The 13,419-nt window shown below is 40.3% G+C and overlaps 1 protein-coding gene across 1 annotated transcript in view; it reads left to right on the top strand.

Moving 5' to 3' along the window:
• Positions 1 to 760: 760 nt before the first annotated feature.
• Positions 761 to 13,419, top strand: part of PPIL4 (peptidylprolyl isomerase like 4) — a 37,257-nt gene continuing 24,598 nt past the window's right edge. Inside the window, exons 1-7 of the mRNA XM_039240955.1 lie at positions 761 to 871; positions 6,369 to 6,436; positions 6,527 to 6,591; positions 6,870 to 6,987; positions 7,905 to 8,047; positions 8,573 to 8,669; positions 9,412 to 9,528. Coding sequence (XP_039096886.1) covers positions 802 to 871; positions 6,369 to 6,436; positions 6,527 to 6,591; positions 6,870 to 6,987; positions 7,905 to 8,047; positions 8,573 to 8,669; positions 9,412 to 9,528 — 678 coding nt within the window. The 5' untranslated portion in view covers positions 761 to 801. The remainder of the gene's footprint in view (positions 872 to 6,368; positions 6,437 to 6,526; positions 6,592 to 6,869; positions 6,988 to 7,904; positions 8,048 to 8,572; positions 8,670 to 9,411; positions 9,529 to 13,419) is intronic.

Below are 13,419 nucleotides of genomic sequence, written 5' to 3'. Positions count from 1 at the left end.
ACAGGTAGATACGGCAGCAGAGTATCAGGTATGGCTTTGTAGACCATGCCGGCTTTTAGTTAGATGTGAAGCAGTTGGAAGCTATATGTATAAAATGAGAATAAAAGTGAGTGATCTGCTTGAACAGATTTAGGAGAATAAACTGCAATAGAAACCCTTAACAGAGACCAAAAGTCATTTTGTAAGTCTTCAAAGTTAAAGATTATGGCTAAAACCACTAGAAACTTGGGGCTAAAGTTTTTAGCTTGTCGCACTAAGAATCAGTCGCTATCTGCTGCCGTTAACAGAGCTCTGGCCTGGGCACCACTAGCCAGGGAGGAACTCCCTGCGAACCGTCTTTCTGGGTAACAAACCGTACATTTAAGGCTAAAGGTTTTGATTTAGGGAGACGGGAAGACACTGCTCAGGAGTAGTACCCACAGCACAGGCGAAGCTGGCGCCACTGGCGCCCTCCAGGCGGCCCGAGGAGCAAAGAAACGGCTGCTCGAAGGTCCGCCTCGTTCTCGAGATGGACACAACAGAGGCCCAATACTCTTTACAGTTGTCCTTTCGGGCGACAGGCTTCCGTGCCAGTCGCCCGGGGCGAGCCAGGATCTTCAGAAGGACCGCGCCAGGTGCGGGACCCAGGAGCACAGCACAGCGACCGCGTGTTAAGCGTGACCCGGGCCCGCTGGGACGGGGGCGGGGTCGCCGGAAGAATGACGTAGAGGAAGGCGTCGCGCCGAGAGTGACGCGTGGCGTAGAACGCGGCGGGCTGCGCCTGTCACACCCGCGCCTGGTTGCGGAGGAGCAGCGGGCGCCATGGCGGTTCTGCTGGAGACCACTTTGGGCGACGTCGTCATCGATCTGTACACCGAGGAGCGGCCGCGCGGTGAGGCCCGGGCCCCGCTCACGTTTCGCCGGGGCCGCAAGCTCCTTTCCCCACTGTCGCTTCGCTGCCCGGTCCTCTTGACCGGGTTCGAGCTTCTGGGCTCCTGGCGCCCACGGCTGGGCTGTTTGACTCTCGGGCCGCGGTTGGAAAAGTTTCTGTGAGGAGCGGCCTTTCTCTGGTGTCTGGTGCTGGCCAGTCTGGTGGCGGGTGCTTGTGGCGTTAAATGCCCGTGTGTGCGCGCGTGCGTGCGTGCGGGCTGCATATACCATGCCTCTAGGTTTTGCGGCTGTACTGAGCTTTACTTGTGAGAGGAACACAAGCAGTGTGCCTTGGTGTGTAACCTGTAAGTCCTGATGGAAGTAGGAGGGATGTGTTCGGAGCAGAGAGTGTGGGCATCCAGTGTGGGCGGGGGAAGGGCTGTCCCGAGGTGCGCACGGTGTGCCATAGCAAGCCCTCATTGATCGCCTGCTGTGTAGACCGTGCCAAGCTCTGGGATCGGCGTCTTGTCCTTGAGGCTCTGATTTGCCTCTGAGAGAAATAGGCGTGGGAGCCCCTTTAAGTGCTGTTAAGTCTTACAAACCCATTGTAAGCGGTGGAGTTGAAGAGTGTGTGAGTTGCCATGGAAACCAGAGGGGGGAGTAATTCTTCCTGGTTGGGGGCGGGGAGAAGCGAAGGCTGCAAAGAAAGCAGAACACTTGAAGTAGCTCTTTCAGAGATGAGTGGGAATGAGGGTGGTTTTTTTTTTTTTTTGAAGTTTGCTGGAAACTTTCTGGAAACAGTAAGTAGTTTGACATGACTTGAAGGAATGATACGTGCCATGGGATGGCAGACCCAGTGTCTGGTCGTATAGGTTAAATTGGTTAGGTCAGATGTGCATAGTCTTTTTTTTTTTTTAACGTTTTATTTATTTCTGAGAGAGAGACAGCGTGAGCAGGGGAGGGGCAGAGAGAGGGAGACACAGAATCTGAAACAGCCTCCAGGCTCTGAGCTATCAGCACAGAGCCCGATGTGGGGCTCGAACCCAAGAACCATGAGATCATGACCTGAGCCGAAGTCGGACGCTTAACCGACTGAGCCACCCAGGCGCCCCCAGATGTGCATAGTCTTGTGTGCTCTACTGATGAGGGTCTTGGAAGGTTTTAAAAGCAGCACTGAGGCACTGGCAAACTTGTTTTAGGAGATAACAGGCAGCAGCGGAGGATATTTCAGAGCAGGGAGATTAGTTACAATTAGGATCCTGCCCCCTTGGAATGTGGGAGTCTATCAGAGAGGATGAAACAAGCCAGAGTAGGTACAGCAAGTGCTTTCCTGCCTTGGCGCAGTAGCCCACCGCCCGCCCCGCAGCACTACACTCTCCATCATCCGTCGGTGCCTGTCTCATACTGTTGCCTCTAACCCGCGTTTCCCTCTCCTGTTGTCCTGTTCCCGACTTCCCGCTTATTATTCACTCCTGGGATCTAAACACGATTTCTTCTGGGAAGCTCTCCCTCGTCCCTAAGCAGAGTTAGATCTGTTTGTCTGAGATCTTTTTAAAGAGCATGTAACATTTTGTTATCTCGTTTACCTGTTATCCTGTAACCGTTTGCAAATCTTGTCTCCTCTCATGAATGTAAACTCCTGGAGACCAGGGACTGTGCCTTCCTTGTCTTTCTATCCTAAGCGCTTGGTGCAGTGCCTGCCCCTTGCACACGCTAAAGGCTCATGTAGTGACTAATGTATATAGATGTGTTTATTAGTTAGGATTCTCCGTGCGGATGATAGAAACTCAACTCAAGCTGGCTTAAACAGAAAAAAGAATTGAGTGCCTCCTTTACTGGGGTAAGCTTGGCTTTAAGGATGGTGGGATCCAGGGGTTCAAATGACGTTATAGGGAATTGTGTTTCTCATCTCTTGGTTTTGCTTTCCTTTGAGTTTGTTTCTTCATGTGGGGCAGCACCTGGCAAATGAGTGGGGCCTCTTTCTCCAGGATTGTGAGGAGCTGCAGAGGGAGAAGGGTTAGCCCACCTAGTGAGCACCGACAGAATAGACTAGCAGTGATTCTGTAAGGGTAGTTTGGAACACTAAACATAAGCTCACCCCATTTGTATTTGCAAGCATGTGATTGGATATTTACTTATGTGTATAACTACTTATTGATTTATTTATTTTATTTTTTAGTTTTTAAATGTTTTATTTATTTCTGAGAGAGAGAGAGAGAGACAGTGTGAGCAGGGGAGGGTCAGAGAGAGAGGGAGATACAGAATCTGAAGCAGGCTTCAGGCTCTGAGCTAACCGTCAGCACAGAGCCTGATGCGGGGCTCAAACCCATGAACTGTGAGATCATGACCTGAGCTGAAGTCGGACGCTTAACTGACTGAGCCACCCAAGCTTCTCACTTATCGATTTATAGTAAACCTCTCCAGGCTTATTTTCCTTCCTCCCTCCCTCTCTCCCTTCTATTTCTTTCATTTTTTTACTTTTTGTTATAGAAAACTTGAAACATATACAGAAGTAGAAGAGTCATGTAAATAAACCTTCATGTGCCAGTGACCAGCTATAATGAATAGTCGTCAACACATAACCAATATTGTTTCATTTGTACTGGATTTTTTGTCATAAATCCATTACATCAGATTTATTTAATCTGTAATTATTTCATTTTATATTTTTTTAATGTTTATTTTTTTAAACTTTTTTTTTAATGTTTTATTTATTTCTAGGAGAGAGAGAGAGAGACAGCATGAACAGGGGAGGGTCAGAGAGAGAGGGAGTCACAGACTGAAACCGGCTCCAGGCTCTGAGCTGGCAGTCAGCACAGAGCCCGACGCGGGGCCCGAACCCACGAACCACAAGATCATGACCTAAGCGAAAGTCGTACGCTTAACCAACTAAGCCACCCAGGCACCCCTAATGTTTATTTATTTTTGAGAGAGAAACAGAACACAAGCAGAGGAAGGGCAGAGAGAGAGAGGGAGACACGGAATCCGAAACAGGCCCAGGGCTCCAGGGTCCAAGAGGTCAGCACAGAGCCAGACGCAGGGCTCAACTTGGGAACAGCGAGATCATGACCTGAGCTGAAGTCAGACGCTTAACTGACTGAGCACCCAGACGCCCCTCATTTTGTATTTCTAAAAAACTATTTAAGGGGCACCTGGGTGGCTCAGTCGGTTAAGCGTCTGACTTCAGCTCAGGTCATGATGTTACAGTTTGTGGGTTCAAGCCCCATGTCGGGTTCTGTGCTGACAGCTAGGTGAGAGCCTAGAGCCTATTGAGGATTCTGTGTCTCCCTCTCTCTCTGGCCTTTCCCTGCTCACGCTGTCTCTCTCTTTCTCTCTCTCTCTGTCAGAAATAAATAAAACATTAGAAAATTAAAAAAAAATAAAAAATTATTTAAAAAACATAACCCCAAATCATTATCATAGCTGAAAAAATTAGCAGTAATGTTTTAATTTCATTCATATTTTATTATGACCTCATAAACGTCTTAAAAACATTTGGTAATTTTGGGGCATCTGGGTGGCTCAGTTAAGCGTCCAACTTTGGCTCAGGTCATGATCCCACTGCTTGTGGGTTCGAGCCCCGCATTGGGTTCCGTGCTGACAGCTTATAGCTCGGAGCCTGGAGCCGACTTCAGATTCTGTCTCCATCTCTCTGTCCCTACCCCATGAAACTCTGTCTCTCTCTCTCTGTTTCTCTCAAATATAAATAAAAACATTAAAAAAATTAAAAAAAATTTTTGGTAATTTAAATAAGGATCCATACAAGGTCCATTATTATATTGGTTGATACAGCTCTTAAATGCTTTTTTTAAAGAATTTTTAAAGATTTCATTTTTATTTAAAAAATTTTTTTTCAATGTTTATTTTTGAGAAAGAGAGAGAGACACACACACACACAGAATCTGAAGCAGGCTCCAGGCACTGAGCTGTCTGCACAAAGCCCAGTGCAGGCTCACACTCATGAACTCTGAGATCATGACCTGAGCCAGAGTCGGACGCTTAAGTGACTGAGCCACTCAGGCACCCCTGAAGATTTTATTTTTAAGTAATCTTTACACACCCATCGTGGGGCTTGAATTCACAACCCTGAGCTCGAGTCCCATACTCTACCGACTGAGCCAGTCAGGCACCCCTCTCTTACATCTTTTAAGATTTAACATAAGGTTCATAGTACAACTGAGGGAAAGGTATAGAGAGAGATTTCCCATATACCCACTACCCTCACGTATGCACCTCTCCCATTTTCAGTATCGCCTGCCAAAGTGGTAGCTTCGTTGTACATTTGTACCTCATGTACTATGTAGCACTGTATTTAACAGTAATCCCAGAAATCTATTTTTTCCAGAAAAACTATCAAAAGCCTGGTATTCAAGACCTTTATAGACTAGCCCCATCCTACCCCTTCAGTCTCTCTACCCTCTCTCACTCTAGATCTACCAGGGTGTCAGAGAACTTCAGCTGGTCTTTTGGATCCTTCAGAAAACATTTAAATTTGCACTTCCAGACTTACTCATGATGTCTTCTCAGCTTGAAATGCTTACTCGGTCTTCTCTTTGCCTGTCTGGTTCTTTTAATGTCCACCTTAAACCTCCGTGCAGTCTTCTAATTTTCCTGGCTAGAAACAATCTCTCTTTTGAACTCTTGTGGCTTTTTTAAAACCACGTTTTACTAATTTACTATTTAAGTGGCACAGATGGTATTATCGGGTTTATCCAGTATTGTAACTGTTTTTGTTTGAGTACAAGCACTCTAGACAGCCTCATATGCCTTTCTGTCTGGTTTCTAGCTTAATGTTCTGAGAGCTTGTTAGTGTATCTCTCCACAGTTAGACTGTGGACTTGTTGAGGACAGGTACTGTGGTGTCATGGCATTTGTGACAGTGGTGCCAAGCACCTAAAAAGTACTCAGTAAATGTTTATTGAATAAGTGAATGAATTTATATGATAAGGCTGGTACGTGATCAGTGTATGGATTTTTGTGAAGGACTATTTAATCCTCGTTAAAAAAAATTGGTCTTGGATGCCATGCAGGCTCAGTTGGTGGAATATGTGACTCTTGACCTTGGGGTTGTGAGTTTGAGTCCCACGTTGGGTATGGCGATTACTTAAAATAAAATCTCTGAAAAAAATTGGTCTCAGATACTGGATTTTCTCTAATTTATATAAGTTGTATCCTTATTTACAGGTATTCTGCTGGATTCCTTCCCATTATAGTATACTCTTTGTTCCTTTTTTCTCTTGCAAAACTAATTTATTAATAAATGATTGCTTATCCCAAATGTTAGTTTTCTGCATTCGCTCAGATGATCAAGAAGTCCTAAGAAAAAGAGAATACAAAGATAATTTAAAATATATTGCTTTTTTCCAGGCTGACTTCCTTTTTTATGACTTTGGACATTTGAGCATGGGGGAGGTATTTATATGGTAATTTAGAAATTAAATTATATCAACTGGGCATATACTTGCTTAAAAATATATTTGTGAACTTCTGTGGTAAATTTAATATTTACTTTTTTTCAGCCTGCTTGAATTTCCTGAAGTTGTGCAAAATAAAATATTACAATTATTGTCTTATTCACAATGTACAGGTAAGTTGGTAGATATTTTTAGTCATGTCCTTTATTACTAGAACCACTTAGCAAACTCTGTGAATTAATAATATATCCTATTTATTATAGAGAGATTTTATTATACAAACTGGTGATCCTACAGGGACTGGCCGTGGAGGAGAGTCTGTTTTTGGGTGAGTTCTTTTATTTTTAAATGAGAAAAAATAGAATTGCCTCTTAACAGTGTTAGCTATCATATTTCAATCTGCTTTTTAAAATATGGTTCAAATATAGATTTTTTTCCTTAAGTTCCCTAAATGTCTGTAGCCAAAAAAAAAAAAAAAAAAAAAAGAGTATCCTGAATCATAATGGTATTTCCATAAAGAAATGGCAGTCCTATTTGTTACTAGTACTTCTGTATTTCATAGTTGAGAGTACTTATATTTTAAGACTTTACTGTGTATTTTTTCAGTCAACTGTATGGTGATCAAGCAAGTTTCTTCGAGGCTGAAAAAGTACCAAGAATTAAGCACAAGAAGAAAGGCACTGTGTCCATGGTGAACAATGGCAGTGATCAACATGGGTCTCAGGTTAGGAAATGAGTGAGAAGATGAATTTTATTTTAAAATGAAGGACTAGAAAGAGACACAGAGTTATCTTTTGAAACTATCCAACAAGAAGAGAATTGCAAAGATATTTGTTAGAAGGAAAATATTACACTATATTTTTTTCTATATAAAAATACGGGAGGTGACCTGGGTGGCTCAGTCAGTTGAGCGGCTGACTTCAGCTCAGGTCTTGATCTCATAGCTCGTGAGTTCAAGTCCCATGTCAGGCTTTGTGCTTGCTGACAGCTCAGAGCCTGGAGCCTGCTTCAGATTCTGTCTCTGTCTCTCTCTCCACCCCTCAAATATAAATAAACACAAAAAAATTTAAAAAAAAAAATTGAGAGGTGCCTGGCTGGCTCAGTCGGTAGAGCGTGCGACTCTTAATCTCAGGGTTATGAGTTTGAGCTTCCTGTTGGGTATAGAGATTACTTAAAAATCTTTTAAAAATATTTATTTTGCTCTTTTAAACGTAAGGCATGTTCATTGTGAGGAGATGAGAAACTATAGAACAGTACGTGGGAGAAAACAGCATCCACAATCCCACTATCCATGGGTCCTCACTGTTGACATTGTGGTCTGTGTCCTTTTGATATTTGTTACTTACTTCAACACAGATCGTGCTGAGAACCTTTCATTCATCGTCTCGTTTAATCCTTACAACAACCCATTTTGGGGTAGATGTTTTTTTTTTTCCTCACAGTTCACATGTGAAGAAACTGAGCTTTGTTTCTCCAAGTATCCTAAACAATCAGGGAATACTTTTTAAAAGTAACAGGTGGGTTAGAATCCATGCAGTTAATGTAGAGTATTAATTTTGTGTATTTTTTTTTTCAGTCTGTAACTGATTTCAGTTAGAATTATAGATATATATTTATATTTTGCTGTGTCTTTCTATGCAGTTTCTTATTACTACAGGAGATAATCTAGATTACCTTGATGGTGTTCATACAGTGTTTGGTGAGGTGACAGAAGGCATGGACATAATTAAGAAAATTAATGAGACCTTTGTTGACAAGGACTTTGTACCATATCAGGATATCAGGTACATTTGCTGTCTCAATGTTCTAGAATGTTTTAATACTGTAATGTTTGACATGTAGTGGAGATAGCAAGCACAGGACTGTTTTTTTGATAACTCCAAAATATGAATTAATTAAAAATCCATAAAGTAAAAAAGTTTTTTCTTTGTATTTTTAAACTTGTACTAATTAATTATAGTTGCTTATGTTGGGAAGAATTATTAATCCTTTAGTTTTTTGAAAAATGAATATTGAGAAATTGCTGTATTATTGAGAAATACAGCAAAACTACTAAGATTTAGACATTTCTGTTAATATTAGACATATTAGAGTAATGCAGAGTAATAAATCTAAGACAAACAACGAAAAAAAAGATAAATGATACACTAGTAATAAAAAATTTGCATTAAAATATGCATTAGAATTAAGTGCCTGTGGTTTTTTGGTCATTAGAGATATGTAAGACATTTGTAGTAATCTTTATAAAAAGTAAAACATGGATTCTAGAATAATGTAAATGTAACATTTGACTGGGTTTATTTTGTAAGGATAAATCACACAGTGATTTTAGATGATCCGTTTGATGACCCTCCTGATTTATTAATTCCTGATCGATCACCAGAACCTACAAGGGAACAGCTCGATGTAAGTGGAGTCTTCTTGTGACTGAATGTGTGTGTATTAATGCTTTGCGTAGATTTTGCTTTTTAGTCTGTTAAAACTTACTTCTTCAGAATGACTGACTTGCTTGATCAATTATACTAGGCTAAGTTTAGAATTCTTTTTTCCTCTCCCTAATTTCTTGTCATTTCCCTAATTTTATTTCTTCAATTTCTGTTCCACCAGAGGAGCCTGAGCTCTAGAAGTTTACATGAACACTTTGTGAAAATGTTTTTCTTATCTCCTAACTCTATGTAGGATCATAGTTTTAAGGCTAAATTAAGCATCTTGTATGGGAGCTTTTCAACTGGGGACACTCTGGAGCTACATACTGGAACCTAGAAATTTTTGTGGAATAATGCAGACTTTTTCCTCTTATATTTTAAGGTATAAGTTTCTGTTTACAAAGCTTTCTCAAAGCTGAATTGATCTTTACAGTTGGGATTTGGTGCTTAACTTTTAAGATCATTTATCTTCTGCATTCAGCACTAAGTTGGATACCAGATAGTTTCTTTATAAATGTTTATCTTGATTTAACAATACATTAGAAGCTTCATCTGGCTAATATTATCAAATTAATTTAAAACAATTTTCAGAGGCTTGTAAGTTTCTTTTTGAGTTTCTGTTCTAATATATTTGATGGAACTAAGGATAAAGGTCATGTCTTCCATTTTTCTCAGATTTTTTAATTCTTTCAGTATAGTTTTAAGTGACTTCTGCCTTACAGAGCGGTCGAATAGGAGCAGATGAAGAAATTGATGATTTTAAAGGAAGATCAGCTGAAGAAGTAGAAGAAATAAAGGCAGAAAAAGAAGCCAAAACTCAAGCTATTCTATTAGAAATGGTAAGATAATTATCTTTGGTCATATAGTTTTCTGCAGTTTATTTAATATATAACTCATTGTAAGTTTATTTTTGGCTATTTGATAGTCAAAATATTAAAAATTTAGCTATGAATTTTTTTCTGGATTAAATTTTATAGGACATAACACGTGAAAGGTAAACACATTTTGGTTCCATTATCAATGTAGTGCTAAGTGCCTTTTTCAGAAATGGGCAGTGGATATACTACTTCGAAATATGGATTGAATTTCAGTTGTTTATATTCATCTCATTATTTATTTATTTAATTTAATTTAATTTTTAAATTTTTTTAATGTTTTATTTATTTCTGAGAGAGAGACACAGCATGAGCAGGGAAGGGTCAGAGAGAGAGGGAGACACAGAATCTGAAATAGACTCCAGTCTCTGAGCGAGCTGTCAGCATAGAGTCCGACACGGGGCTCAAACCCACAAACCGTAAGATTATGACCTGAGCCGAAGTTGGACGCTTAACTGACTGAGCCACCCAGGCACCATTATTTATTTTATATTAGAGAGAGTGTGTGTACATGTGAGCTGTTGAGAAGGACAGAGGGAGAGGGAGAGACAGGGAGAATTCCAAGCAGGCTCCAAGTTCATCACTGAGCCCAGTACAGGGCTTAATCCCATGACCCTGGGATCATGACCTGAACCAAAATCAAGAGTTGGATGCTTAATTGACTGAACTACCCAGGCACCCCTATTTATCTCATTATTAAAGAGTGTTTTTTGGACTGAATTTTATGTATATTAAATAATAATTCTTTGTACAATTCATGTATTGAGGTTAAGTAGTTACAGGATAAAAGGAACCTGTATAGGAATTGAGCACTCTAAAACATACTCCTTTGTATTACTAACAGTATCAAGTCCTTTGGGGAACCGTTCCTCAGTAGTGATTAATTGACCTAGTAGACATTTTTTCCATTTGTTAATGTATTGTGGATTAGGCATACCTGTCACACAGTAGATCATCAATAAATATTTGAATGAATAATTCAGTTTTTACCATTATCATTGTTTTATATAGTAGAGCTTTCAGATTCTTACTCTGTTTCAAAATTCATATTCTCATCTCAAGTCTGCAGGAATAAATATTAAAGGCTACAATTCAAGAAAACTTTACTGAATTAAAACATTTTGAAAATACACATTTAAAAAAAATTTTTTTTTTAATGTTTTATTTATTTCTAGGAGAGAGAGAGAGAGAGACAGCATGAGCAGGGGAGGGTCAGAGAGAGAGGGAGTCACAAACTGAAACAGGCCCCAGGCTCTGAGCTGGCAGTCAGTACAGAGCCCGATGCGGGGCTCGAACCCACGAACCGTGAGATCATGACCTAAGCGAAAGTCGGACGCTTAACCGACTAAGCCATCCAGGCGCCCCTGAAAATACACATTTTAATTAGCACACTGTGTATCTGAGACTATTGACCCAGAACAACCAACAGCATGACAAATTCTAAGAAAATTACTGCACTTGAAAGAAAAATCTTTTGAACAACTGGGCAGCAAGAGTATGTGACTTATAAAGTGAAAGGACATTAGATTATCATTACAATTTCAAAAGCAAAAGTACAGGCAGTTTATGCCAGAAAGATGTTGGGTTAGCATAACAAAACCTTTTATTTTTCAGATAATTTCAAATATATGAGAAAGTTTAACAAGTGCAGAGAACTTCTCTGTGCCTTTTACTCAGATTCACCAATTTTTAACATTTTTGCCACATCTGCTTGATTAGTCATTCTCTTTCTCTCTGTGTGTCCTTCCCCCTCCCCAGTTATTCATGCACATACACATATTATTTTTTTCTGGACCATGTGAAAATAAATCATAAACATCATTTCTTTTTACCTCTTACATCAGGGTGTATTTCCTAAGAGCAACAATATTATCATACATATTCACAGTATAGTTATCAAAACCAGGAAATTTATTTTTGTTAATATTTTTTTTCCTGAGAGAGAGAGAGAGAGAGAGACAGAGACAGAGACAGAGACAGAGTGAGCAGGGGAGGGTCAGAGAGAGGGAGACACAGAATCTGAAACAGGTTCCAGGCTCTGAGCTAGCTGTCAGCACAGAGCCTGATGCGGGGCTCGAACCCACGAACCGTGAGATCTTGACGTGAGCTGAAGTCGGACGCCAAACCAACGGAGCCACCCAGGCGCCCCAAAATCAGGAAATTTAAAATTGATAAAAATTAAACCCATGTTTCAGTTTTGTCAGTTATTTCAGTATTATCCTTTATAGCTTTTCCCATTCAGTCTAGAACCCAGCACATAATTGATCATTTGTTGCATTTAGTTATATTTCTTCTAACCTCTAAAGAATTCCTTAACCTGTCTTTGTCTTTATTTTTTATGCTATTAAGAATTTTGAGGAATACAAGCCATCTGTTATGTAGAATATGCAACTGTTGCCTTGTGGTTAGGTTCAGATTTTGCACACAGTCAGAGTAACTACATAGGTGACCTCCTCAGATGTTACATTTGCAGTAACAGGGGCACAATATCCATCTGCCCTTCATTGGAAAGTGGTCGTTTTGATCACTTGCTCAAGGTAATCCACTGTCTCCATTGCATACTTTATTTTCCCCTTTCAAATATCTTGTCCCTTATCCAACTGTCCCTGTGGAGTTCTCAGCTGTTCACGATTCTCGCCTCAACCGGTCTTGACTTTGAAGAGTGCGAAGTGGTGATTTTCTAACTCCATGACTCCTTTCACACTTGTCAGCCCGCCTTCTTCTGTAAAGAATGGCCCTCCTCTTTTATCTTTTTATTATATGTAAAGACTCATGGATTCCTTTTTTTGTTTCGATTTTAATAAATGTAGAGTTTATTTTTTAAGATTTTATTTTATTTTTTTTAGAATTTTTTTTTTTACATTTTATTTATTTTTGAGAGACTGAGAGACCGAGCACAAGTGGGGGAGGGCCAGAGAGAGAGGGAGACACAGAATCTGAAGCAGGCTCCAGGCTCTGAGCTGTCAGCACAGAGGCTGATGTGGGGCTTGAACCCACAAACCCACAAGATCATGACCTGAGCCGAAGTCGGAGGCTTAACTGACTGAGCCACCCAGTTGCCCCAAGATTTTATTTTTTTAAGTAATCTTTACATCGAACAGGGGCTCGAACCCACGACCCCAAGATCAAGAGTCACATGCTCTATGACTGAGCCAGCCAGGTGCCTCTAAATAGATTTTATTTTTTAGGGCTGTCTTAGCTTTATAGAAAAATTGAATAGAAAGTTACAGAAAATTCCCTGTGTATACTCATCCCTGTCCCCGACAGTTTCTCTTATTATTAACCTCTTATATTATTAGTGTGGTACATATATTACCCTTGGTGAGCCAATATTGATAAATTATTATTAACTAAAGCCCATAATTTACATTAGGTTTCACTGTTTGAGTTGTACATCCTGTCAGCTTTGAGAAATGTGTAACAACATGTATCTACCATTACAGGTATCATACATAATAGTTTCACTGCCCTAAAAATCCCCTGTGCTCCACATACTCATCCCTCTCTGCCCCCCTCCCTTGGCAGCCACTGATCTTTTTTACTATCTGCATAGTTGTGTGTTTTCCAGAATGTCAGAATCATACAGTACATATCCTTTTAAGATTGCCTTCTTCCACTTAGTCATATGCATTTAAGATTCCTCCATGTATTTTTGTGGCTTGATAGCTCCTTTCTTTTGATCACAAAATAACATTCCATTGTATGGAATGTACCACAGTTCGTTTATACATTCACCTATTAAAAAATGTCTTGGGGCACCTGGCTGGCTGAGTTGGTTAAGTGTCCAGCTCTTGATTTCGACTAAGGTCATGATCTTGATTTCGGCTCAGGTCATTGAAATCAAGCACTGGGCTC

Source organism: Hyaena hyaena, unplaced genomic scaffold, assembly GCF_003009895.1.
Source record: "Hyaena hyaena isolate Hyena2069 unplaced genomic scaffold, ASM300989v1 scaffold_184, whole genome shotgun sequence".
Lineage (NCBI taxonomy): Eukaryota > Metazoa > Chordata > Mammalia > Carnivora > Hyaenidae > Hyaena > Hyaena hyaena.
The sequence above is the reverse complement of the archived record's forward strand: the minus strand, read 5'-3'. Positions and strand labels throughout refer to the sequence as shown.